The sequence below is a fragment of the Panthera pardus genome, unplaced genomic scaffold, assembly GCF_024362965.1.
Source record: "Panthera pardus isolate Hobbes unplaced genomic scaffold, ASM2436296v1 HiC_scaffold_6, whole genome shotgun sequence".
In the NCBI taxonomy this organism is placed as follows: domain Eukaryota; kingdom Metazoa; phylum Chordata; class Mammalia; order Carnivora; family Felidae; genus Panthera; species Panthera pardus.
The window spans coordinates 133,891,464-133,917,780 of NW_026526991.1; the positions used below are offsets into that span (position 1 = coordinate 133,891,464).

The 26,317-nt window shown below is 53.5% G+C and overlaps 1 protein-coding gene across 3 annotated transcripts; it reads right to left on the bottom strand.

Annotated features, from left to right (window-relative positions):
- Positions 1-1,314: 1,314 nt before the first annotated feature.
- GATA3 (GATA binding protein 3) lies at positions 1,315-23,246 on the bottom strand. 3 transcript variants are annotated; one of them, XM_053895094.1, is made up of 6 exons: positions 23,135-23,246; positions 20,843-21,522; positions 17,868-18,404; positions 12,353-12,498; positions 7,582-7,707; positions 1,315-3,471 (listed from the first exon to the last, which is right to left on the bottom strand). In XM_053895094.1, the coding sequence occupies exons 2-6, from the start codon at positions 21,081-21,083 to the stop codon at positions 3,187-3,189; spliced, it is 1,335 nt and encodes a 444-aa protein (XP_053751069.1). In that variant the 5' UTR covers positions 21,084-21,522; positions 23,135-23,246; the 3' UTR covers positions 1,315-3,186. The 3 variants fall into 3 exon arrangements, with proteins under 3 accessions (XP_053751069.1, XP_053751070.1, XP_053751068.1); XM_053895095.1 differs by lacking the exon at positions 23,135-23,246 and adding an exon at positions 21,967-22,183 and having other exon boundaries at positions 12,353-12,495; XM_053895093.1 differs by lacking the exon at positions 23,135-23,246 and adding an exon at positions 21,967-22,182.
- Between the last annotated feature and the right edge of the window lie 3,071 nt (positions 23,247-26,317).

The window sequence follows — 26,317 nt, forward strand, 5'->3', positions numbered from 1 at the left end:
TTCAAGTCCGGCACACAGATGTGCAAAGGATTTGCTTCCTGCACACAGTTCTTAAATTAGGAAACACTAAAATGAAGTCCCATGATGAGGAGGAAGCTTTTAAAATGATATTAAGGCCAAAGAAAGGCTTCGAAGATAGACAGCCACCTCAGAGGTGTGCTCTGGGGGTCCCCGCTTCTGCAGCCTTCTGTCTGCCTGGCAAATAACCCAGAGGCCGGACTGGGAGCCTCACCACGGTGCGTGTAGACAGTTCTTGAAGGGGAATATCATGTAAATGTCCCACATGTAGAGTAAGACACTGGAGTCTTGGTTTCTCTATTTCCTGATCTGCTTTAAAAAAAAAAAAAAAAAAAGTGGTTTTAAATGGACTCCAACCTAGACGCTCACTAGGTATTTGTTGAGAACGTGATAGAAGGGCTTAAATTCTAAATTTTAACTTCATGAATTTCCACCACCATGTACGAGGGGTTCGTAAACAGCAAAAGTGTTCAATCCCTACGTCATTTATTTTCTTCTAGTATGTTGGCTTTTTAAATGGTTTAAAGAAACGGTCCAAATTTGCACATGTATTTCACACCTAACCTCGTAGGGAGAAGCGAAGGTAACTATTTCAAAAGTGAGGTCAAACGGGTTGAAAAGTAATTAGGGACGACAGTTTCCTCAAGGAGATTCCAGCAATATTTTGGCTCCCCAATCTCGTTCTAGAGTTTTCTAGAGTTTTCTAGAGTTTTCCTAGACTAAACCCTCTCTCACGCTGCTCTTCTATTGTGCCTTCTATTGATTCTACGTGAAGTCAAAAGAAAAAAAAAAAAAGAACAAAACCATGAAAACACACGACAGTGCTCCAAAAAAGTAACCGAATCATCGTTATCAGTATGTTTTAGATCTGTCACTCGATCTTCTAGCAATATCTTAGCAGGTTCAATCAACGGACAGAATGATAAAAGGACACTTCTCTGAAGAAGTAGGATCAAAGACGCCAGCATCCCCACAGTACCCAACACACAACGTGGCTGTGTGCGTCCTGAGTTTGGGATTTTTCTACGTGTGTGTGTGCACCGCCCTCACCCACCCCCCATCCCGCCCCAAGAATGTCAAGAATTTGAACTCTCTCTTCTTAAGGTGAAAGAGCACAGACTCAAATCTGTTCACGAAGAAAAGAAGTGGCAGGTCTTGAGGCATTGGAACCACACGAGAAAATCTCCCGAATTTAATACGGCAATTGATGACGATGGGAGCCCTCGGTGCTTCAAAAGGGGCTGAAAACAACGTCCCGAGTGCGGGTCATTAATCAGGAGCCAGTAAGATCTCCAGTTTGCAGCTCAGTAGGTCTCTAACTCCTTTATTTCAACATTTAGCCTTAGGTTTAAAATATTTGCTAAGAAAGCAGAGAGGCGATTAACAGAGATTTTAAAATGTGTGCCATGGTTACACATTCTGCCAACAGAGTAAAAGGAAACTATACAGCGTAAGTTACAAAAAACGGTTATTTTCGTGTTCCGCAAACATGCCAATAAACCCTCCACTGCGGTGTTATTCAACAGTAGGAAAGGAAAACAGAGATGAACTCAAGCACCGGCCCCGTGCCGTCACATCTTGCAGAGAAGCATGAGGAATCCATCGGCTGTAGTCCGCTGGTGCATCTCCGCGAGTTAATCTTCCCACTGCTCCTGCGAGGCGCCCGAGGCCCTGCGGGCCAGCAGGAGGGGCCGCGGCGCACGAGGGGACACAGAAGGTACTCCGGCCCCCCCTACCCCACTCCCCGAGAAAGCCTCTGGGCTGCACAGAGACCCCTGAAGACGCCCAGCCTCCCAAAGGAATACCTGTTGACTATCTCAGGTTTGCATGATGTCCTAGCCGCTAACGTAACACGTTTGGGTTTTGTGTTTAAATTAGCGAGAGCTACCAGATTCTAGAAGAGCTTGGCCACCGCTTTGATACGATGTTACTTGGTTGTTTTCAAAATATTTTCACTTTATTGTGTACTTTTATATTATTATCCCAACAGACTGGATGAAAGGCAGTGATCACTAACACAGAACACGACAGGGAGCTAACAATCAGGCAGGCCGCGCTCAGGACCCGGTCTGTCCAGCCCAAGTCGCTGACATGCACGTCGGTAGCTCGTACACCTGCTACCCTCATAGCACAGGCTGCGGGGTGCGGGAGGGAGGGGCCGGATGCTGCTGTGCCCTTAGAAGCTATTTAATAAATATCATCAAGGAACAAAATGGAAAATAGACCCTCCGGAGCACAGCCGCCTCAGGTCAACTGAACATCGTCTAGTTTATTCAACCAAAAAAAAAAAAAGTGGAGAAAGAAGGAAAATATTAAAACAAAAAGTAGTTCTTAACACTAGCAGTAAATAAATTTGTACAACAATTCAGTCTGTATAATATGATGAAATAAATCTACATCTTTTCTTATTTTGGTGCTTTGAATTATACATACAAACAACAATTACAAGGGACTTGTTCACAAAGCGTGTGGGCCCGGAAAAGGCTTGCTGAGCCCCTCTACGGCATCGTGCGAGTGGTAACACTGATTGCCTGGGACTCACAGACTCTCCTATACAGAGAGGCCCACGGCTTTGAACAAATGATTTGCCTACGACTTTTTTCTTTTTTTTGTTGTTGTTTTTTTCCTTTTTTTTTTTTTTTTTTTTTTTTGTTTTTCTTTTAATGCATCAAACAACTATGGCCAGTGAAAGGAAACAACACTGGCCGTTTGTCCATTTGAATATCAGACCTAGTTTCTTCTCCATTTCCACACTTGATTTCCCCGTATTCCTTAAAATTCTTGGCATCCTTCATGCCTTTCTTACAGCTCCCCGGATGCCGTAAAGTCTTCTTCAAACGTACAGTATTTCTCACAATATAAGTTATATGCAACGTTCAGCTCAGTTGCTTGCTCGTTTGTTTGTTTTCACAGCACTAGAGAGACCCTGTTCAATAGGGAAGATGAGTCTGAATGGCTTATTCACAAATGGGATCCAGATTCAGTGACTGAGAACACAGAGGCCACAGCGAGCGCCTCTGAGAAAGTGGCAGACGTCATTTTGCTTTGTGCCTTCAAAACACGGGTATCCATCGGATCTCGGCTTCATGATACTGCTCCTGCAAAAACGCACGTAGAAGGGGCCGGAAGGACTCTCGCCCGGAGGCCTTGAAGCATCGAGCAGGGACTCTAACCCATGGCGGTGACCATACTGGACGGGTGGTGAGGTCCGAAGGAGAGGCTGGATGGTGGGTGCATGGGCGTCGGGGTGGTCAGCATGTGGCTGGAGTGGCTGAACGGGGAGATGTGGCTGAGAGAGGACATGTGTCTGGAGAGGGCGGCCGGGTTGAACGAGCTGCTCTTGGGGAAGTCCTCCAGCGTGTCATGTGCCTTCTTGCACTTTTTGGATTTGCTAGACATTTTCCGGTTTCTGGTCTGGATGCCTTCCTTCTTCATAGTCAGGGGTCTGTTAATCTAAACAAAGATCAATTTTTTTTTTTTTTTTACACTTTCTGGCTGGCTCTGAAAGGGCACACAGGCTTTCACACCTCCACAGGGCTGCTCTGACCGCCCCACACTGGGGGTCTTGCTTGCAGCCGGGGCCCCTCCTCCCCCCACCCCTTCCTGTCTCCTTCCCAGGGACCAGGAGTCACGCAGATCCAGTCTGTGGAGGAGCACTGACTGTCAGCCTCGGAAACCAAGAAACCAGGGGTAAGGTGTTCCAGGCAGAGGGTGTTATTTACGGGTTTGGTTATTTTTTTAATGTTTATTTATTTTTGAAAGAGAGACAGAGTGTGAGCGGGGGAGGGGCAGAGAGAGAGAGGGGGACACAGAATCCAAAGCAGGCTCCAGGCTCCCAGCTGTCGGCACAGAGCCCAATGTGGGGCTCGAACTCACGAACCGTAAGATCATGACCTGAGCCGAAGTCGGATGCTCAACCGACTGAGCCACCCAGGCGCCCCGGGTGTTATTTACGTTTGTCCACATCAGTGACTTGGAGGAGAATCTGCCTTGGGAAACTCTGCGTTCCCAGGGACCATATTCTAGAGACCCACCCACTAGGACTGCATTTCTCTGGTATCGAAAATACAATAACTGGTCTTATTTCCTTAGAATCTCCTTAGAACATTTCATGAGCGCGGAGGCACCTGGGGAATCTTCAAGAAGGAAATAACATCTTGTCTCCTTCTCCGACATCTGTGCTGCGACCATAAAACCACAGCGAACGCGATCGACCTTAAGGGTGTAGGTCTGTCTGCCCTGACAGACTAGCGTCGCACCCCTGTTCAAAGTAATTTTTGGTCGCCTCTCTCCTGCCCGGCTTTATCGCAGTAAGAGGCGCTGTAAGATCTTCCCCTGGAACCTGAAGGCTCTGGGGTCGTGTTTTACCGCAGCGGGTCTCTCCACAAGGTAGTCTCTTGCCCCTGTCACAGCAACTTTGATGACTGAAAGTTGCAATTCCCGCCCGGTTCTGACTGTGCACTTCTACTAGACCAATGGCCCCCCAACCCGTCACCAAGGACTCGACGACCACTTTGGGACGCGCAGTACTGGGCCGGCATGCGGGCACCCTCGTCCTGGAAATTGTGCAGCAGGAGCGAGCTCCAGGAAAGAGACAGGCAAGGCCCTACCCCAAAGGCCTTCAGCTAGTCTGCGGCACCCGAGGCGGCATGCCATTCTCTCTCTTTTCGAGAAGCTTCTGTCTGTTCTGTTTTTAAAATACATTTTCCCGGTGGGGGAGACAGAATCAAGACAGGGGACTTTACAGAGCATCAGAGACCGCTCCCCACAAGGAGTCAGAATGGGATTAAACTCAATTGCAGACAGCTGCCCCACACAGCGGACCACACATCTGGCCACACGTCGTCGGGATGTGGCAAAACAACTCAAGGAGGCGATGTCAGGGTCTCGGTCGTTGCTGACTCTGCAGGGACAAATGTCATCTTCCACCCGGGCCCTCGAGGGGGAGAAAGACAAGAGGCTCCCTCATGCTCTCATGGCTCTAGGATCTACCTGTCCGTTCCCAAAGCTAGAAAGGGCAAGTTCAGGAAGAGAGACTCCAGCCGTCAAGAGAGAGAGAGAGGCGGCCAACCAAGTTTCTGGAAGCAGTAGACACACAGCTTCCCAAGGCTGAGCTGGGAGAGGTCACCCTGAAGAGGGGCACAGAGCCACATGCTGGAGCTGAGACCCAATCCCCCCTCGCACCAGGAAGGCAGAGGAGCTAAAAGGTCACTGCCAAAAGCACATCTCAGGGTTCCTTCTTCAAAGCGACAATCAAGATAAAGACGCAGACTACAGAGGTGATAGGAATCTATTGTCACATCAAATCTTCCCCCAAGATAATGTCTAGACACACAGCTCTTTACCCGGTATCTAGATATACACAGCCAGATATCTAAATATAATATCTAGTTACCCAGATAGCAGCACAGACCCAGATAACTAGTCTCAACGCCACCTAGAGACACTGATCCTGAGATAGGTAGTTATCGAAACACCTAGATAAGAGAAAAGGAACTATACATAAACATATACAGGTATCCAGGTGGGCATAACCAAACATGATGTGATGAGAACGTTAATAGATTATAATCTCCTGTCGTTAAATACACATCAATTGCCTCCTTCTGTGAGGTCTTGCTAAACCAGCGAAGACAGAAAAACCACGCCAGCCAGGGGAGCAAGTTTCTCTCCCAGGAGGGAGCAGCAAAGAGGGTTCCCTGACTGTTCTTTGATTTGATGAGAAATCGATCCCCTTCAGAACTTTGTTTAGACTGGACACAACTGAGCCCGTATCTCATCGTGGCTAAGTCGTCAGAGAAATTTAGAGCCGGGTAACTTCCCACCGTTCCCGGGCTCCTCTGGGAATAGGGAAGACAATTCCTCGCTTTGAACTGAACTTCTGGCACACTCTGAACTGAGAAAGTGTTCACTTTCCACTGGTCCCTATCAGTCCTGACGCCACTGACCTCCCCGGAAGGCCTGTGCTGCTCGGAAATCGGTCCTGCCTGGCTCTTCCGTTCCATCAGCCATGTCCGTTTGCACAAGACAGTTGATTCTCTGAGTCATAACTTCTTCAAGTACAGCGGAAATAGAATAATTTCTGCCCTGTCTACATCATGGGACTACCTGAGGCTCAAAGGTAATCAAGCAACTTGAAAGTTCTTTGAAAACCATGAGTTACGGCCAAAAGCAACCGGAGAGGCTGGGCTGATGACTGGCTGGCCCATAAACTCTGATGCCCCGAACCTTCCAGATTTTAATCACAAATCTGTTTATCTCCACTGCAGTGAGCAAGTGAGTCCCCAAAGTGAAAACGGAACTAGGGTTTCATTGCTGATAAACAGGTATACACGGCATTCGGCATTGGGAGGATCTGAGAGACAAGAACTAGAAAGGCCAGTTCCGCTAGGCTGGGCGTTGCACGGGGACCAAGTCAGGAGGGGATGACACCAAAGGCAGGCACATGAGGGTTGCGGGGTCCCTGGGAAATCGCAGGAGCTTATTCCCAAGAGGCAAAAAGGGACCGGGATGCTGGGACCACCCTGAGAAGCTCTCTGGGACTCCAAAACTCTAAGCAGAAGAACTTCCTCCCGACTCCCAGCTAGGGTGAACGTGCCAGGGAAACGGCCCTGAGCAAGACGCGCGCCTTCTCCCCGCACCGCCGTGGCCTCCGCCAAAGTCACACCGTCAAAGATGCTTTAGGAGAATCAGAGCAAAAGAGGACAGTGAGAGAGAGCCGGAGAGAGAGAAATGGTCCTTCTTCCTCTGGGAATAATTGAACCTCAAGCCTCATTAGGTCATGGCCTGTCAGCCGGAGTTATTTCAGGAAAAAAAAAAAAAAAAAATCCAGGATTTTTTTTTTTTTTAATGTAAACATATCGCAAACCGGGAGGACCCCCAGTGAAAAGACCAGAAATGACCCAGCGGAGCCCAGGTGACTGACGGGCAACTCTGCTCACTCTGCTCACACGACACAGAAGAGGAAACGAGGGTTTCTTTCAACCCTGCTCTCTGGATAACCTCACTCCACTGCTTCCCTCCGTTCTCTGCTGCTTAGGACAAAGACACCTTGGCCACATCTCGCAGACGCTTCATCCCATGTCTTTGCGGCTGAGAATCCACTTAAAATTCACCACAGAGGTGAAGAGCTTCTGCCCCTTTGAGTCACCGAACTGTCCTCTGTCTGAAGACTTCCTGTGCCACGCATCACACTTTCTTGCGTGCCCTCTCTCTTTCTCTCTCTTGCAAAAAGTTGAAACTCTCAGGAACACCACGCTATCACTGTTTTCCCAAGGGAGGACGGGGAAGCCCGGAGCGGGCCCACCGCGGACGTCGGGGCGCTGCATCGCACAGCATCGTCCACACCGACCTGGGGGACCCGCGTCGTTCTCTGCCCTAAGCTCTCCGGCCTCCGCACGGCCGCGTTGTGCCAAGTCGCTTCCCTATTGCACTGTTCACCTGAGGCCTGTTGCTGGGCCCGGGGGACGGCCATCAAATGCAGAAGGAAGCCTGCGGTGGGTGACGGTGTCTCCTGGGCACCCGCCCCAGGCCGGCCGCCGGTCCCGGCCCCGTGACACTTACATTGTGTAGTTTGTAGTACAGCCCACAGGCGTTGCAGACGGGGTCTCCGTTGGCATTTCTTCTCCAGAGAGTGGTAGTGGTGGTCTGACAGTTTGCACAGGACGTTCCCGCTCTTCTCGCTGCCGACTGGGAGTAGGGGCGGAGAGGGAGGGAGAGGGAGGGTAAAATCAAACCAGATGTTAAATGTGTTTTCAGAACTACGGAGACAGACTTAAAAAAAAAAAAAAAGAAAAAGAAAAGAAAAGAAAAAATTGTCATTGTCATTGAAATCAAACCTAGTAAGTGGCCCCCATGAAAATAACAAAGACCCCTAAAAGCTGCCTCAAGAAGAAAACTACAGGTGATCGCTGGCAGGAGAGCAGGTGAGACCGTGGTCCGGTGGTCAGGGCGTAACCTGCCGCTCCCCAGGTTGGGGTCCAGAGGGTCCGAGAGCCCACGCCACCTCCCTGGTCGCCAGATGTTTAAGTTTTATGGGTGGCAACGCGGAATTCACCTGATTCGTTTTGGTACCGGGCTCTTGGGGGGGGGGGGGGGAGGGTCTTTGTCAAGGGCAACCGTGAAAATAGCAATTCTCAATTCTCCACGAGGCGATCGGCCCATCACAACGCTACGAACAGCACAAGAAGAGGAAGCCCAAACATCGAGAGCACTTGACAGATCCCAAACGAAGAAATTCTGGGTTAGAAAGAGAACAGAGGGCCAGCACAGTAGGAGAGTGTCCGCGTGTGTCTGTGCGTGTGTGTGTGCGTGTGCACGTGTGGAGCTCCCAGGACCTGCCCTCTTAGGAAGCACCAAGCACGACGCCCAAGCCTCAAACCGGCACCGGCCCATCCTTCCAGGCCGCGTCACTCCTGGCGACTGCCACCCTCACTCCCCTTAGCTGGCTTCCAGCTCATGAGACAAACTGAAAGGCACGAAGATTTCGGCTCATCAACAGAACACCTCCCTGCCCAGCTCTCGTTTCATTTCACCTTCGTGAAATTAGGTATTTCCTACTCGCTGCTCACAGGGCAGAATAGTTGTACGTCAGATGTCAGACTCAGCTTGAATTTTAATTATTCGGTTGTGTCACTGCCTTCATTTCCTCGAAGAGGGAGATTTTTCTTTCGCTTTTTGATGCACTTAAATTTACAGGGGTGCTATTCTCGACGTCCGTGCTTTGAAAAAAAAATTTTTTTTAACTCAGAAAGTTTCCAGAGAAAATCAAGTTGGACCTATTACCTTTGCTGTCAACCCCTCATCCCCCGACATAAACAGAAAGTTTTAACTGCAGAAGTATTCCCTGCTCTGGACTCAAATATATTATCAAAAGCAAGAGAAAGAACAAGAATTCAGCTATCTGTGATCAAGAAAGTTCTGGCATGCTTATAAAAGCCTGGAACATAGGGATCGTGGTGTGCTTTTCCATTAGTATTTTATCAGGTAAAAAGTTAGGCAGTTGCCAGATATGGGAACCCTGGTGGAAATTCTCAATTAACCCGACTGACTCCCCTCCTTTAACACCACTAAATTGTCCCACAGACGTCTCCTCTTCCTGGAAGCTTCCATAGCAGGGTCATGGGTTTCATTTGTTTTTTAGATTTTTTTTTTCGGTAATTCTTTATTTTCTGTGCTCTAAAAAACTGGGAATTAAAAATAGTTCTCAGGGCGCCTGGGCGGCTCAGTCGGTGAAGCGTCCGACTTCGGCTCAGGTCATGATCTCACGGTTCAGGAGTTCGAGCCCCGCGTCGGGCTCTGTGCTGACAGCTGGGAGCCTGGAGCCTGCCTCGGATTCTGTGTCTCCCTCTCTCTCTGCCCCTCCCCCACTCACTGCCTGGCTTTCTCTCTCAAAAATAAATAAACATTAAAAAAAATTTTTTAATAACTTAAAGAAAAAAAAACAGCTCTCATCTGTCATAACTAAAAAAGTTCTACTTTCCGGCTGCCCGTTTTGGAATAATTGACCCTAGTCCTGACCTCCTCTAGATGCCCATGCCCACCTGCCTTGATGAAATGTGCTAAGCTGAGACGCATATAACTTTCACTCGCATGCTCTTGGGAAGAAAACGATACATAAAATCAGCGCTTCATGATTCTGACAATGATGTTACCGTGTGATTATTACTATCTTCCTGTACTTTCTTCTTTAAAAGAGATACTCAGATATAGTAGATTAATATCTACCCAGGCACCAGATTTCCCAGCTCAGCAACTTTAAATGTGTACTCCAAGCACACACTGCCAGCCGGTCAAATTCAAGCTCCAGACGATGAGGTTCCTGGTGTTAGTCCCTCCCCGTATAGTGACAGCCACATAAATACAAGCAGCCTCAGAACACGTCTCTGGTCCACAGACTCTAGGCGAATTTATACAGACCCTCTAAAAGCCACAGTGTTTGGTTCACTAGCGGGAGACAAAGTACATTAATAAAGCAAACTACGCAGCGAGCCCTCAGACACACGGAAAACCTGGCAACACGAGGGAAAAAATATCGTATGGATCTTCTCTGCAGTCATCTCTTCTCTTTCCTGCTGGAGTGTATTCAGTGTTAGGCAGGCATCATGCATAAGAACTAGCTCCAGGCTGGGTGTTCTGCATTGAATCTGCAAATGCGCAAAGCAAAAATAGCAAACCGGAGACTGGCACGAAGGAACAGGAATTATAGGAAAGAAGACAAAGAAAGTTCTAGGTACTCAGAAGTCAAATACATCTAAGGACGGGGGAAAAAAAAAATAGCTCTCTATCCTGAATGGGCTTGCTCTGAGTAGCTCTCTGGAGCAAATGAATTCTATGGAACTAAAGATGTAAAACCACCCAGAACAGATGAGTAAGAAAGAAAAGACACTTTAAATGCGACAGCCAATGAACTCCGGAATTAAAAGAAATTATTACTCAGAGTTCTGGAGACTTATGAAAGATGAATGAAGACACGCGTCTATAAAATGCACGTAGAGCCTTCCTATGCAATCTGCCCAGACAGTAGAAACCCCAAGAAAATGTCAAATGCACTCTCACTCATCATTCAGCCCATCGTCTGAGACTTTACACCCTCTTTTTCCTTCTTTATGTTTTTGCCTTAGAAAAAAAGTCCAGTTATGCTGATGGTACGATGCCTTATTTGAACGAGAAAGTTTTTGTTGTTAGTTATGTTTCTTTTCCTCTCTTTCTTTTTTTCTTTCTTACTTTTTTTTCTTTCCTTCTTTCTTTCTTTTTTTTTTTTTTTTTTTTTTCTTACTAAGGCCAGGTTTTGAGTGATTCAGAACATTCTTTTGTGGTGCGATCATATTCATTCTGTGCTAACACCTCCAGCCATTTTTTTTTTCTTTCAAACACGTCTTGTTCTGATATGTTCAAACATCTTGATGTTTAGGTTGGGGAAGCTGAGTTGCTGTTTATGAGTTATCTCCAGTGCTCAGATATCCGGCAGCTTTTTCCTAGGAAGTTAGCTTTGCACATGAGAGAAAGGAAAAAAAAAAAAAAAGAAAAACCCAAGTGCATGGGGACAAGCAGGGGGAGGTTGAGAAAGGCTGGCGAAGGGGGCAAAGATCAGAAGGAATAAAGCTTAGAGACCACGGATCGCCAAAAATTAAAGTCACGTGGGCACTTCCATCCCTAGAAAGTTTTTCCTTCTGAAAAGGATGCGAAAGGTGTTGAGTTGCACTAAAATCTGATGGAGATGACAAATAATTCTTTGAAAAGAATACAGAAGATTTGTCCGCCCCCCACCCCGTCACCACACACACACACACACACACACACACACAGACACACACACACACACACACACACACACACACCCTTAGAATTTGATGGATGCTACCTTTATCCATTAATCTGCGTGGGGAAATTCCCCTCCTCCCCTCTCTGCTTGGTGAATGTCATCACCACAAAAAGCATTTTGATCTCTTGACTGTGGTTAGGGTTGTCATTTGCCAAGCCTGCTTTTATTTGTCTGTTGCATACACTTGGTACTCAATCCGAGCCTGAGGTACCAAAGACAAGCTTACAAATGAACTTCTGTTGATTTTCTTTATAAATGTTTGGTGGTGCCAGGTTTCCTTGAGTATTATTCCTAAAGGTCGAGACATTTAAGAAAGAAAGAAGCGGGGGACCAAAAACCCTCACCCTACCGACAGGAGTTCAAAGGGAAACTAAGACCAAATGCAGGAGACAGGAGACCAAGAGGCAGGACAGGAATCACACAAGTTTTTCCCAAAGGAATTAGCTGTGGCAAGTCCCCAATTCTCAAGACCACGGAAGAAGGCAAACTCCGCCAGATTCACTGGCCGCTGCTCGCGAAACTCAGTTAATTGGCCCCATCAATCTTCAAGAATGGGCTCATGAGACTCATCCACGGCACGAAGGAAGCGCACTGAGACCGTGCTCACTAGGAGCCCTGGCACTTAGGGACACGTCCTAGATGGTGGCTGGAACATTCCGTCTGCGTCCTACCTGTCACAGTGATTATCCGCGAATCTTACATCGCTTGCTGGCGTCCCGTTAAAGCTCTCATGTAAATACATTAGGGATTCGATCACCAGAAAGCCAGCATCCTTAAAAATTTGGTAAGGGACTTAGGAATTGTCAAGACGAAAAAGAGGGAGAGCTTTTCTGTACGTCTAACTTGAGAAAAGAAAAGGGGAGGGGAAAAAAAACAAAACTATCCCAAGCAAGCTGACATGATTTTGAGCTGTCCTGCCAATTTCCTGCAGAAAGCTCTCCTTCCTGAAGAGAGGAAATTAACAACACACAATGGTTTGTGTTAGATCAGTGCTTCTCTGGGGGGACTCACCAGCCTTCGCTTGGGCTTGATGAGGGGTCGGTTCTGTCCGTTCATTTTGTGGTAGAGCCCACAGGCGTTGCACAGGTAGTGCCCGGTCCCGTCACGTCGCCACAGCGGGGTGGAGGTGGCCCCACAGTTAACGCACTCCCTGCCTTCTGGAAACAAGATCACACATAAGTCACTTATGGAGGAAAAACACACAGAAAAAGCTGACAGCGCTCCCTCGGAACGAGGGAAGGAAAGTAGAATCAAGAACTTTCTCTCTTCTCCCTCCTTTAGGAAACTTTCCTACCCCCACCTCCCTCCAGGTGGCTCCCAAGTGGACAAGGGTCACCGTGTGGCCCCGTCCACATTCAGCTCTGGCCCCAAGAAGGGACACATGAAGAAAAGGCAGCAGGACCTTGCTCTGGGGCTGCCTGACTTGACGAGGAAGATCAGGCACAGCCAAGGAGGAAGGCAGATTTGAACTTGAAATAGTTCCCTGAGAAAATTCTGAGGCCTGGGCAACGGCAGAGCAAAACATTCCACTCATTTCCTTCAAAGGAAAATAAAGGTGCCTCGTTATCATCGCCAGGTCTGTCTCCGCAGATTGATTCAACCACGGAGATTAGGACGGTGGTGGAAAAGGAAAGAGTAATCAATGGCGAGATAGATAAACAGATAATAAATAGATGAATAGATCGATCAATCGGCTGATTGATTTCAGGACCCCAGGCTTTAGATTTTACTTCCAGTAAAACCGCAAACGTCCCTGGCTGGCAAGTAATAGATGAAGACCCAGCGGGATCCACTCATTTCTCCCACCATCTTTTTTCTCTCCAGAAAAGGCCAAGGTTTTCTAGAATTTTCCAGCCACTGTGCCAGAGACTGAAGGGTAAGTGTGACCCCAGCTGGACCAGGCCAGGAGGTGTTGGAAACGGTGCAATCTGCAGGCAAGGCCCCTGGAGATGTCGGCGGGAGGAGAGCAGCGTGAGAGGCAAGATCAGAACAGGCCAGTTAAGGAAAAATGGGGTGGGGGGGGGCTCCTGGTTGGCTCCTTAACCTAGGCCTCTCTACAGTTGCTTTTTCCAAAAAAACAAATAAACAAAATAAACAAAAAAACCGGCCCGGCCGGTTCACTCAAGGGCCAGGGAGAGTGACCCAGACCCATCTCCGGAGGGAAAGCTGCTGGAGAGACTCCCTCAAAACGGCACTTGAGGACCACAGGGGAGAGTCCAGTCCCTGATTTCTTTGCAACTTCTTCGGGAGAAGGAAGGGGAGGCAGTTTCTAGGAGAACCTGCCCAGCTCTTGGGGGGGCCTCATCCTCCAAGGCCAGGTGTGGACCAGTGGCTCCGCAGGCCACACCCCAGACCGGGAGAAGCCCCCTCACCCCCACTCCGCCCCCCCACCCCCCACCCCCCACCCCCGACCCCCCGGAGGGCGGACAGGAGCCAGGGGCCCCACCAGAGCTGGTCTCTCTAGGGGACTTTCTCTGGAGGCGCCAGGGGGGAGGTTTGGGAGGAAGGAAGGGGAGAAAGATGAGCCCCCAAAGGTTGTTTCGTTTTAGGAGATTAATCGGCTAACTCCAAACCACCAGGGACACAGGGTGGAGGAAGAAAACCGGGCAGCCTGCTTGGGAATCTGGCCGGCTCCCTGTACAAGGAGAACAAGGCTGGCTCGAGGGCTCTGGGACCTGTTTGGCCTTTGGAAACCCCTAAACCAAGTATGAAGAACTTGGGGGGCAGAGGGGTTCACATCTATAAGCCTGTTTTTTGTGGGGTTTTTTTTTTCCTCTAGGGACAGGGTCTGGGAAAGGAAAAAGACTTTCAGAAATGGAGGGGTTTTGCCTGACATTGGAGTTCACGATGGTACTGAATAGTTTTTGTCCATTTTCCTTTTGCAAAAAAAAAAAAAAAAAAAAAAAAACCATAAGGAGTTAAGAGAAATTCTATATTTTTTTTCCTCCAAATTCCATAAAAGGTCTACAGAGAGCCTCCCAAGAGCCCCTGAGATTATTACAAACACGGGCAGTAGTGTTCCAGGAGCACATGGGCAGACGTCCACCATTTCCACCAGACCTCAGAAAGGCTGGGGACTGAACTACATCCAGACACCTTGCACTGGGGTCAGAAGCCGAGGCGGGGGCAGGTGAGGGGGAGGCAGGGAGGAAGGAGGAAAGGGCGAGCGGTCAAGGAGGTGCCAGCCAGGGGGCGGGTGGGCCACGGGCCCCAAGTAGGCACTGGGTCGGCCCCTTCTGGGGTGACAGCGGGACCTGGGGTGACAGGTCCCGGCTTGGCCCCCAGGCCCACTCCCCGTGACCTGGCAAGACGGGGCCTCTCAGGTGCCCACTTTTTCTGTCCCTTTCTTCCCGGGGCTCAGGCAGGGGCTCGGGCAGAGGCTGGGGTGGAGTCACCCTGCGGCTGGTGTGGGGCGGGCAGCCCCGTTCCTAGGCACCTGGGCCGGGGGATCTCCCAGCCTGACGTGAGCAGTCAGATTTCCTTTCCTCTGTCAGGCAGTGGGGAGGGTGACAGCTTCCTTTTCAGAGGGACCTTCAAACACGAGCAACGGTTGCCTCTTCAGCGAGGCTCTGCACACTAGAGCAATTTTCTGTCTTGATTCACTCCGCAAGTTTGCGATTGCCTTGTCTGGGTTTTTCTTATTTTTTCCCCCCTTTCTCATTGTTGCCAAACAACTGATTTTCCTAACGGAGGCCCCGACTGTCTCCTGCTTTCTTTCCCCTCTCCTCGCTCACTGCCTGGTGTGAGCTGTTCAGACAGACACCTCTCTCTTAGGTGACAAGAACCACAGAGGCCTCCTGACATTCGACCGCCATTTTCAAACACCCCCTGGCCTCCAACTGAAATCCTGAGAAACTGGGCTGGACGGAAGGGGGGGGCGGGGGGGTGGTTGCTCGCAGAGGCTTCCAGATGCCCGCGATCAGACAAGGGTAGGGACAGCTGAGAACTGGCCTCTTTGCTAAAAGGCTTGGTCTTTTGTTTGTGGAGGGAGACCCAGCACTGACAGCCCGGGCGGGCGTTAAAAAAGCACTAGGTGCCCTAACCACTGTTCAACCGTTTCTCCCAACGGTGACAACCCTCCCTCCCTTCTCCCGTCTCCACCTTCGGCAAGTGAGTTTGTAAAGAAGACTTGAAAAAAAAAAAAAAGCAACCACTAAACCCAGAGAACTCCATCCTCAAGAGAAGTGTGCCACTGACACCCCCTTTACCCAGAAGGGTCTGGAAACCCTCCTTCCTGCTCCCACACTCCCGAAAGTCCCAGCTCCCTGGCTGCCCAGATGGGCTGCTCTGGGGTGTCTGACTGTGAGAGAGGGATAAAAAGGGGGAAGTAAAAAGCCAGATTGCAATGTCTTCTCTCTTCTCCCTCCTCCCCCAAAATATAAAAAGTAGATGATAAAAATAACAATAATAATAATAATAATAATAATAATAATAATAGGAGCATAGGTGCTCCTGGTTCTGGTTTAGGGTAACTGCGGCTCTTTCCCCCCCCCCCCACACCCGCCCCCAAAAGTTCAGGGGAAAGAGGGAGAGAAAAAGGAAATGACTCTCGGAAGACTGAAGGTGTAGACGCAGAGGGGCAAGAAACCAGAGGCTCTTGGAAAAGTCGCTCTGTTCTGTCCCCTCCCCCCCCCCCCACACACAAACCACTACGCCGGCCTCAGATACCACGACCTGCCCCCAAAACTTGGCGCCTCCCAGAAAAGAGAACTTTAAACAAACAAAAAAAAAAAATCCCATCGCTAACCTCAAAATGCACCGGTTTGTTCTCTGTGCCATCAGTCCTCAAAGCCTTGACCTAATCCCGGCTTTTCTGAGCAAAGCTGAACCCCATTTCTCTCGAACCCTCCACCCCACACCCCAGCCTAGCGGCGAGGCAGCGTGGCCACTTTCCTCCGCCCGGTCTCCCTTCCTCTTGCTTTCTCTTAGACTCCACCAGCTAGCCTACCTCCCTCTCCCTCTGCCGACTTTCATGTACTGAACACGCAGGTCTGAGTTCTTCTGTCAGCCTAACCGCATCCGGACTCTATTAAAGTTCCTGGCGCGGGATAAACAATGCGACTGTCGCGTGCAGCAGTCTGAAAATAATTGGATTAGCTAAAACATATCAACTAAATAGAGACAGTCCTGCCCAGGCAGTCAGAGTGAATGTCACCCTGGAAAAAAAAAAAAAAAAAAAAAAAAAAAAACCCTGAAAAGTGATCTCATGGTCACTGGGCTCCCAGGGTCCTCCCTCGGAAGTTTCTGAAACCGAGGTTTTACAAACCCTGTGTCAAGACCGCTCGTCCTACCCCTAAAAGAGCGAGCGATCTTCATCCCGTCTTTGTATGTTAGGAGCTCTATAGATAGAGGGCAGAGGTGAGACGTTGGAAGGAGCCAGGACAGAAACACCCACCCCTGAAACGGAGCCACCCGAGGAGACAGAACCCTCTTTGAAAAAATCGTCTTTTTAAAATACAGTTAAAGCTCAAGGGAGAGAATCCCGAGGTCTCTCAGCCTCTCTGGTTAGGAGCAACGTTGGCGACGGATTATTTTATTTTGAAAGCCAAGATATTTGGTGGGGGTTGGGTGTCTTGTTTTGTTTTCTACAGCAAGCGTCTACACCAAGAGAATAAAACGGCAGCGCGCTTTTAGACAGGGGGTGCTCGTTTGAGGGAGGATGTGCGGAGGAAGCAAGAGAGACTCACACCTGGGGAATGTTGTTCAGTCCTCCCTACCTCTTCTGGCTTCAGCTCCGGGGAGGACTAGGTCCTACGACGCCTTCCTGCCACCACCACCCTCACCCTCCCGCCCTCCACCCCCCTGCCCCTGCCTGCGTTACCGCTTTCAGGTAGCTGGTCCATCTGCCTTCTGATTTGCCTTCCGGTTTCCCCAGGGCAGAGCCCCCCTCTCTCCCAGAAGTTGGGATGACAGCCCCCTTTTCCATGCCAAGAATGCGCGTGCTGTTTTTGCCAGGGTCCCGACCACCCCCACCCAAATACCCCCACGCCTTCATCATACACGTCTGTCTGAGGGGCTGTCCTGTCGGCAGGACCCCCTCTGAGCTCAGCCTGGAGGAAGAGGCAGCCGCAGAGGCCAAGGGGGGAGGGGGCGGTCACAGGACGGACCTGTGCTCGCTAAGGTTTCGTTTCAGCATTAAACACTAAAGATTTATTCCCTCGGCTTCCCATTTGGTCTCGGAAACGGACTAAAGGTTACAGGCAGAACCCGGAGGTCCCCAGGCAGGCAGGACAGGGTATTTGTTTTTGTTTGTCTTTTTCCTTTCCAGCTCAAGGGGGTGAGGTAAATTGGATCCCACTTCCCCTCTGCTCGGAGGACTGGAATGAGATAGGACACACCTCATTCTTTCCCCGCTGGAAGAATGGGAAGAAATCAAATCTCAGAAGGGTCTGGAACACCAGCCAGCTCCCCTGAGGGGCCAGACTCTAGCTCCCTCCTCCCTGCCCTGGATTTAGGGGAAGGGAGAGGCGGGGGGAGGAGAAAGGACCTGGCGCGTAGGGGTGGGGGGAGCGGAGATGGTTCCTACCTGTGCTGGATCTCGCCTTGGGCCTCGACTTACATCCGAAGCCGGTGGGGGAGCCCCCCAGCAGGCTGCTGGGCGGGAAGAGTCCGGAGCTGTATTCGGGGACGTAGGGCGGGTAGGTGGTGATGGGGTGGTGGGCCGACGAGGCCGCCCCTCCCAGGGTGGTCATGCTGCCCCGCGAGTGCGTGGACTCGAGCTTCATGCTGTCGGGGAGCGGCACCTGGTACTTGATGCACTCCTTCTCGTCCTGCCGCGCCGAGCCGGCCGAGCCCGGGGTGGACAGCGACGGGTCGGGGGAGACGTCCTTCGGCGGGGTGGGCGGGAAGGTGAAGAGGTGCGGACTGGAGTGGCCCGCCGACAGCGAGGAAGACGAGGCCGGGGGGTAGACGGAGAGGGGCCCCGGGGAGCCGTGGTGGATGGACGTCTTGGAGAAGGGGCTGAGGTTCCAGGGCGAGGCGGTGTGGTGGCTGCCCAGGGCTTTGCCGCCGTCCAGCCAGGGCAGGGATCCGTGCAGCAGAGGCGGACGGCATACCTGACTCCCTGCGCGGGGACGGGGGATGCAGGGGGAGGGAGGGAGAGAGAGAGAGAGAGATGCCCGTGAGAGCAGCTTTGGGAGGGGGGGGCCCTCGGACGCATCTGGGGTTCCTCCCCTCCACCCCAGCCTCCCCGCCGGGCAGTCCCAAACAGTCCCGGGCGCAGGCCCGCTCCCTCGTCCAGGCCGGCCGCCGGTACCTTGGCCAGCACACCCTCTACACCCATCTGTGCCACACCAATGTCCCATCAGATCCAGCAGCACGCAGGGCCTGTGTCTGACACCCGAGAGGTGCTGGGAGGGAGTGGAGACGGCCCCTGGGCTTATTTGGGCTCTCCAGATACACTTTCTGAATGGCATCCCTGCAGTCCCTCTCCAGAACCTGACTTGATTTATTGGTTTCCATCAATGGCCCAGCGTCCCCCTTCCCAGACCTAATCCCAGCCAGCCTGATAAGAGAGTCGGCTGTGAATAATGAGGCCTGAAGGGGTGAGCCTGGCCGCACAACTGCTCCGCACCAGGAAGATACTCGGACCCTGGAGACAGGCCCAGCTCCCCGGCCCCCGGTGCAGGAAGGAGAGGGCTTGGAAGGGAGGAGGGGGAGCCTTCGGGGGTTCCCTTCAAGTGACCCCTCTGCAGTGCCTTCACGACTGGCAAGGCCTGAAACGCGATTTGCAAGGAAACAGTAATTGCTCAGACCACTGGAGGAAGTTTGCAAGGCTGGGCCCTGCCTCTCCCACTCTCCCAAATCCTTTAGAAAGAAAAATAAAGTAACTCTCATACGCCCTCAAAGTTGTGATTCCCCCAGGGCGAATTTTCACCGGAGCCCCCGAGACACGAAATTCCATTTTATGTATTTACAGCTGACTTATCCACACAGCACAGTCAGCCTGCATTTGAAACACGCAGTTTTAAGATGACCATAACTCAGACAACTCCATCCACTCCGAGAGGGGGCAAATGCAAACCGTAAGTGCAAATCCACACACGTATTGATCTTTTAATCCACTACCTGCCTCAGCATTTGACATTCTATTTAACCATTAAGAACAATACTGAAACTAAAATCTTGAGAGAGGAAGGGGAGGGGAGGGGGAAGGAGAGTTCTCTGAACGCCAAGGGGTCAAGATTCATGTTATGCAGGAAGTAGTATAGTAAATAATATTAAGCCTGCTTCTACGTTTCCACTTAACTGCTGATCTGCACCGAACCAGGGCAAAGAGCGCCCCATCCGCAGAGACAATGGTTTAATAAAGCCCGGTGACAACAGGGCAGAGGATGCCTGCTGCAGGAGGGACTGTGTCATCGGCGACACGGGGACCAGGGAACCCTCGGTCGCCTGGAGAGAGGCTCCCATCTTCTCTGCCTGAAATTGTGCCTCTGTTTCTTCTTCAGGAACCCACGGAGGCTGGAAAGCTTAGAGCTCCCCCCTGCCCCCAACCACACAGGGCTGGATTTCTTAACATTTCAGAACTCTTACCAACTTTTCAAGGTGAAAGAGAAAGGAGAAAACAAAACAAAACAAAAACAAAAGACAACTGGAATCGCCCCCACGTAAAAAAGAAGCCCTGTGGTGGATCCTAACTCTTCTCCGCGAGCCTAATGGGACTGTCGTAGGCCGGAGGGGACAGTAAGGCGAGAGTTTTGGGGGAGCAGGCAATGGGGCAACCTAAAAACAAGACGCAGGAAAATTCTGTGCAGCCGGGAATCTAGGAAAACTCCGAATGTCTCAAATTTAAGACAGCAGTGTCTCCAGCAAAACCCGCTCAAGTTCCAGAATCCCATTCCCCAGAGCCAGGAAGCAGGGGACCTGCCTGGTCACCGAATGCACTCGCTTTGGGGAAAGGTTGAAAAAGTAATAATCATAAAACCAAAACAAAAACGGGGGTGTGGATAAATCTCTCTCGGGCCTTTCTGCAGAGGTGCCGGAAAAAGAAACTGAGGCACGCTGGCCGAAGCCCCTGGAGACAGAACTCCAGGCTAGCTGGGGGAGCGGGACCCTCTGAAGGAACCGAGCGCCAGCCGGTTTGGCGGCGTCGGCTGCGGGCCCAGCGAGCCGCGGCCGCAGAGGCAGAGCCCGGGCTCCCCGCGCCCCGCACCGCGGAGGCCCCCGGGGACCTGCGGCCGCCCGGGGAGAAGAGGGGGGCGGCCCGGCGCCCTCCAGGTGAGCGCCAGGCCCCAGGCGCGCCGGCCGCGGAGAGACGCCTGCTGCGACTTTTTAAAAACACACTCTCGCGGCGGCTGAGGCTGCTTCCTCGCGCATTTCCGGGCCCCAATTTAAAAAAAAAAAAAAAAAAAAAAAGTGGCAGGAGCGGCACTTGGGGGCTCTCGCGGGGTCTGCCCACCCCCTGGTCGCTCCCCGCCTCCGGGAGCCGGGCGGGGAGTGGGGAGGGGGAGCGGCGGCGGCTGGAGGGCGGGGGGGTCCCCGCACCCGGGGCGCACTCACCGTGGTGGGTCGGAGGGTACCTCTGCACCGTGGCCCTCACTGAGTTTCCGTAGTAGGAAGGGACGTGGTTGCCTTGACCGTCGATGTTAAAAAGTACATCCACCTCCTCGGGCAGGGGGTACTGCGCCGGGTCCATGTAGGAGTGGCCGAGGCCCGGGTGGTGCGTGTCCGGGTGCTGGCCGTTGAGGACCGCGGGGTGGTGGTGGCTCACCCAGCGCGGCTGGTCCGCCGTCACCTCCATGGCCCCGGCTGCGCTCGCGCCCTCTCGCCGGGCCCGGAACCCGCGCGCGGAGAGGGAGGGCGGTCGGGCTGGGAGGTCGCGGGGGGGAGGTGGGGGGGGCGGGAGGGGGAGCTCCGAGGCGCTGCAGGTGCTGCTGCCGTCGGAGGGGCGGGGGTCGTTTAACGATTTGCTTTCAGTGGGGCAATGTTGGAAAGGTGGGAAGGAAAGGCGAGCGAAGAAGGGGAGGGGGAGAAAAGTCTTTTAAGTGGTCGCTTAGCAAGGAGAAGAAGAGGAAGGAAAGAGGAATCCCCCAAAACCAGGGAGGGAGGGATAAAAGGGGACCGAATTTGAAAGCGGGGGGTGGGGGGCGAGCGAGGGTGGCTGGACTTCTGCAGAGACGAGGCTCCTCTGCGCCGGGGCTTCCTCAGCGGCTCCGAGGCCGAGGCTCTGCTCGGCTCACCTGCGAAGGAGAGAAGCGGGGAGACCTGGATGAGCTCCTGAGGACCGGAGCACCTGAGTTTATGAAGTGGCACCACCTCCCCGCCGGCCGCCCGGCCCCGCGCCCGCGCGCCCAGGACACGCGCGCACACACGCGCACTCGCGCACGCCTCCTCCCGAGCGAGGCAAACCCGGCCGCGGCCGCCCAGGGAACGAGTCCCGGGCACATCCCCGGCCGCCTGGCCCTCGCGAGGGCCCTGCCCTGACTGAGCGGATCCAGTTCGGCCGACGGCTCCCTCCCCCCTCCCCCCGGGGACGGCGATCCCGGGACCTGCCTTCCAGCCTCCCAAAAGATCGGGGCTGAGTTTACAGTATTTTGAAAAGTCCTCCCAAACGGAGCAGGGGGGAAAAAAAAAGAAAAAGAAAAATCAAACTTAAAAAAAAAAAAAAAGTTGCCAGTACCAACCTGGGTCTCGAGGAGCAGAGAGGAGGAGGAGGAGGAGGCGTGTGACCTGGGAGAGCAGAAACTGCTCGGTCAGATTGCGTGGCTCGCTCTGTCGCGCGCGCTCTCCGTCTCTCTTTTCCTCTCTCTCTCTCCCTCTCTCAGTATTTTTTTTTTTTTTTACAGGGAATGCATTCTTTCTGAAAGTATCAAGACGGCGCCAGGCAGCTCAGTGTTCGCAGACAGCTGTGGCGCGACGCAACTTAAGGAGGTCCTAGTGTCATCCGCGCCGAGGGGGAGGAGCCTGGCGCTGGCGAGGAGGGGACAGGATCACTAGCACAAGGAAACTGCAACCCAAACCCGCTCCAGGACCTCACCCCCACCCCCCCCTTGCACCCCTCCGCCCCTGCCCCCGCCCCTCCACTGACCGGAAGGGGGGCGCCGCGGAGGGCTGCCCGGGGGCGGAGGTGGGGGGGGGGGGGGCGGCGGGGCGGGTGGGCAAGGCCCGCCGGGTTTGGGGCGGAGGGGGGCGGGCAGGAGGGAATGCGCGCTCTGGCCCTTTAAATGTGGCTCCCGCTCCAGCCAATTCATTCCGGCCCGGTGGATTATTCCGTGCCGGGGAAACCGGCCTGCCCCATTCATAAAGTCAATTTCTACAGGCAGCCTTTCTTTTTTTCAGACTTTTCTTTTTTTTTTTTTTTTTTTTTAATGACCAAACTTGTTTTTCAATTCAATCCGGTATTGGGGACGTTATGGATTTGGGGTTACGTGCCTATAAAAACCGACGAGAGAAAGAAAAAAAAAAAAGAGGTTTTCATGCCAAAGGACTTTGGGATTTGCCTCTCGAGAGAATTGCTTAAGAGCTGGGGGAATCGGGCAAAGGGAGCGAGCCTTTATTGGAAGGTGTGTGTTCCTCGGGTGGCCGCCGTGCACGGTTTCCCCAGCCTTTTGTGTTAGCAAGCCTCTCAAATGCACGCTTCAGCTGTCGTGCTTTGCCTTTCCAGACCTGGAATTTGCAGTCCCTGCGTGCTTCCGACCTGAGTGACCATGGTGATGGGTGAAGAGGAAAGGGACAGACACAGGCAGGCCAGCCAGGTCCCTAAGTACAGTGAGAGCGGCCGCAAAGCAAGAACTCGGGGCCTCTTTCCACTTACCCAACTTTTCCCTTCACCCCGCCCAGGGCCCTACTTACTCCGGCTCCCGGCGTTTTTCCCCAGCCGAGGAACCGGCCCCTTTCCAGCGACCCCCATCCCGGCCGGCGGGCAGGACTGCGGCGACCGTCCCCGGACTCGCACCGCCCGGGCCAGGCAGCCTGGGGCGGAGGGGGTGCGGCTCCAGACGCCCCGGCGAGGGGGGCGGGGCGGGCGGGGCGGGGCCGCGGAGGGGGCCAATCAGCGGGCGAGGCTGCGGCCGGGCCGCGATTGGCCGGCCCCGCGGGCTCCAACCTCCCCGGCCTCTCTCGGTCCTTTGAGCCACTGCATCCCCTAGCGGCGCCCTGGCTCCTGCAGCCTGCAAGCCCGAAAACGCGGCCGGGGCGAGCAGGGGTCAGGCGGGAAAAGAAGCCTCAGGTTCCACCCTCTGCTCACCCTAGGGCAGTGTGTGGGTTCTCCCGCAGGCGATCCCACGGACGGCACTGAGAGCTTGATTTGGGGTTTTCTCTGAGCGGAAGCCATTATTCCCTCTTGCCTCCTCCACCCCATAAAATTCCCTGCAAACACAAAAAACTCGAAATAGAAGAGAGCGTCCCTAAAAGTAAGTTCTGGAGGATGGCTTTCATGCGATGAAGGAAAATCATCAGTATTCAACCTTAACGTGGGGTGTGTGTGTGTGTGTGTGTGTGTTAGAGTGGGGGCGAGAGATGTCGTGTTTAATACACAATCATTGTAGAAAGATGAGTAAAATTTATTGGAAAGTAGTGGAAACGTGGGTCCTCCCGATCTTGGGTTTGGAGCTTCTCTGGAATCTCCGTCTTCTTAAATCTGATGTTTGTTAGAAATCAGGGTTGAGTTTCTAGATACGGGACAGGAAGAAAATTCCTAAATTAACACACACACACACACACACACACACACACACACACACACACACCGCCTCCCTCCTAATGTTTCTCCCGAGCCCATTTAGTTCCCGTTTATGAGAGCGGCCCAGTAAGGAAGCATCGATTTTTTTCTTCCACTCTGACCACTTCCCTCTGGGGCCGGCCAAGCTCCCAGCCTCTACTCCTGCACACGGTGCTCTCCAAACCTTTTAATTATTTAGTTTCTGTCTAACATTCAGCGGAAACCGCTTCATAAACAAGGACAGACCGACGCGCACACATTTTTGCTAAAAGTCCCCGAGATTTAACATTAAGGATGCAAGCAGAGAGAAAAACTGAAAAGCGCTTCTCCTCCGCGCGTCGGCCCCGGACCAGGAGACGCTAGACCCGGACCCCAGTTCAAAGTCACGCGGGGAATCCCAAACGTGGCTTTTTGGTCCGGAGACCTGGAAGCTGGGGAGGGGGGGGGGGGGGGGAGGGACGGCGAGAGGTGGGGAAGCCATCCTCGGGTGAAAACAGCTGCTGACGCCAGGACTTGAAAATGTTAACTTGTGAGCTTCCAACAATTTTAAAAGACAAAGAGAAAATATTTGAGAAAATGAGGCCTTCCGGTGTATCGGCGCCTCTCTGATAACGCGCAAAAGTTGGGGGGCGGGCATTTATTCGTTTTAATTAAAAGCACCGAGTCGGGCTGCACCGAGATGGAGAGTCGTCCCCCCCCCCCCCTCCTCCCCACACCTTGGAAAAATAAAAGATCTTGAAGGCCCTTCTTGGCCTGGGTGGTTTGGAGCTGGCAGAGAGGCGTGGGGGGCTGCGGCTGGACGCCCGGTGTAATGGAGCCAGCCTGTAGGGGGTATTTAACATTTAATTCCCAGCCGGTCCGCCCCTGTTCCCGGACTGACAGTGGGTAATTGGGAAAGAGGACGTTGCTCTTTTGATGGCCCGCGCCGGCCAGTCTCGCCGACGCCACACTGGGTTTGACGTCACGGGCCCAGCCCCAGAGCCGGGAGCCCCGGGAAGGGGGGTGGGTAGGGAAAAGGAGGGGAGGGGGCTACCCGGCGGGGAGGGCCGAGGTCGGCCCCGGGACCCGTGGGGAAGCAGGGGGGAGGGACGAGGCCGGAGAGACGCTGCAGCGCGTGGCCTGAGGCGGAGAGCCGGGCTGCGGGGGTCTGAGCCAGGCCAGGCGCCGGCCTGACCCGCCTCGCCGGCAAATGCAGGCCGGGCTTCCTCCTCCCAGTGCGGGCGGGGGAGGGGAGGGGGCTCGAGGCCGGCGGGAAGGGGGGGGAAGGTGGTCCCGACTCCCCCTCCGCCGTAGCCCGCAAAGCCGATCCTGGCCTCCTGCAGAGACGCCTCAGCGCCCTCCTGCAGACCTGACGGCCCCCTCCCCGGGCACCGCGGCCCTGGCCGTGTCTCGCGGGTACCCCCTCCTCCCCGGGAGCCGCCGGCGGAGCGCCGGTGGAGGAAGCGAGGAGACCCAGGAGGATGCCGCCGCCGCCGCCGCTGCAGGGCCCGGGGCTCCTGCGGGGCGCGAGGCCTCCCTAACCAGGGTAAGGGGCTGTCGAAGGGCCTGGATGGCCGGGACCCCGGGGGCGAGCATCCCGCAGCCGAGCCAGCGACGCCGCAGCCACCGGCTCCGTCCCAGGAGCCGGGTCCCGGGGCCGCGCGTGGGGCGGCGGGAGCCAGTTGGGCCTGTCAGAAAGGCCAGGCCTCGAGGCGGCTGCTGGAGGCGTCAAGTTGAGTGGGGTGTGTGTGCCCTCTTGGGGAAAGGGTAAGAAATGGAGCCTAACTTTCTCTCCTCGGTTGGGGGTAAGCTGGGGCCCACACACACACACACACACACACACACACACACACACGCCCAAGTACAGGTCCCTCCCACCCGCCCTCCCGGGAGCGCAGAAGCTCTGTCCTGGAGGAAGTGGGTCACCCAGCCCGGCAAGGGAACCGGAGCCCGCGACGCAGAGGGGAGGAGCGCGCCCCAGGTTCACCCCTGGGGTCGCCGCACCCAGAGAGCAGAGATCCACGCGGCCAGAGAGCGTCACCCACCCGAGCCTGGGGACCGGCGCATCCAGGCGAGCTCCGCGGGGTCGAGGCGCCCGCGCGCTGCCCGCGGAGGCTCACCCGAGAGCCGAGCCTCGGGGTCGAAGTCATAAAGTTACTAATCCCGCGCAGGGGGAGTGAGCGTGCTTCGCGCCGCCTGGGGCGGTCATTTGAGCGTGTTTACTTAAGGACTTTGCAAGCGGAGCGCGCGCGGAATAGTCGGATTTCCAGCGAGGCAGCAAATATTTGCAGGCAGGAGAAAGAAGCGGAGCCGGGCCGCGACGCCGCGTCCCTCCC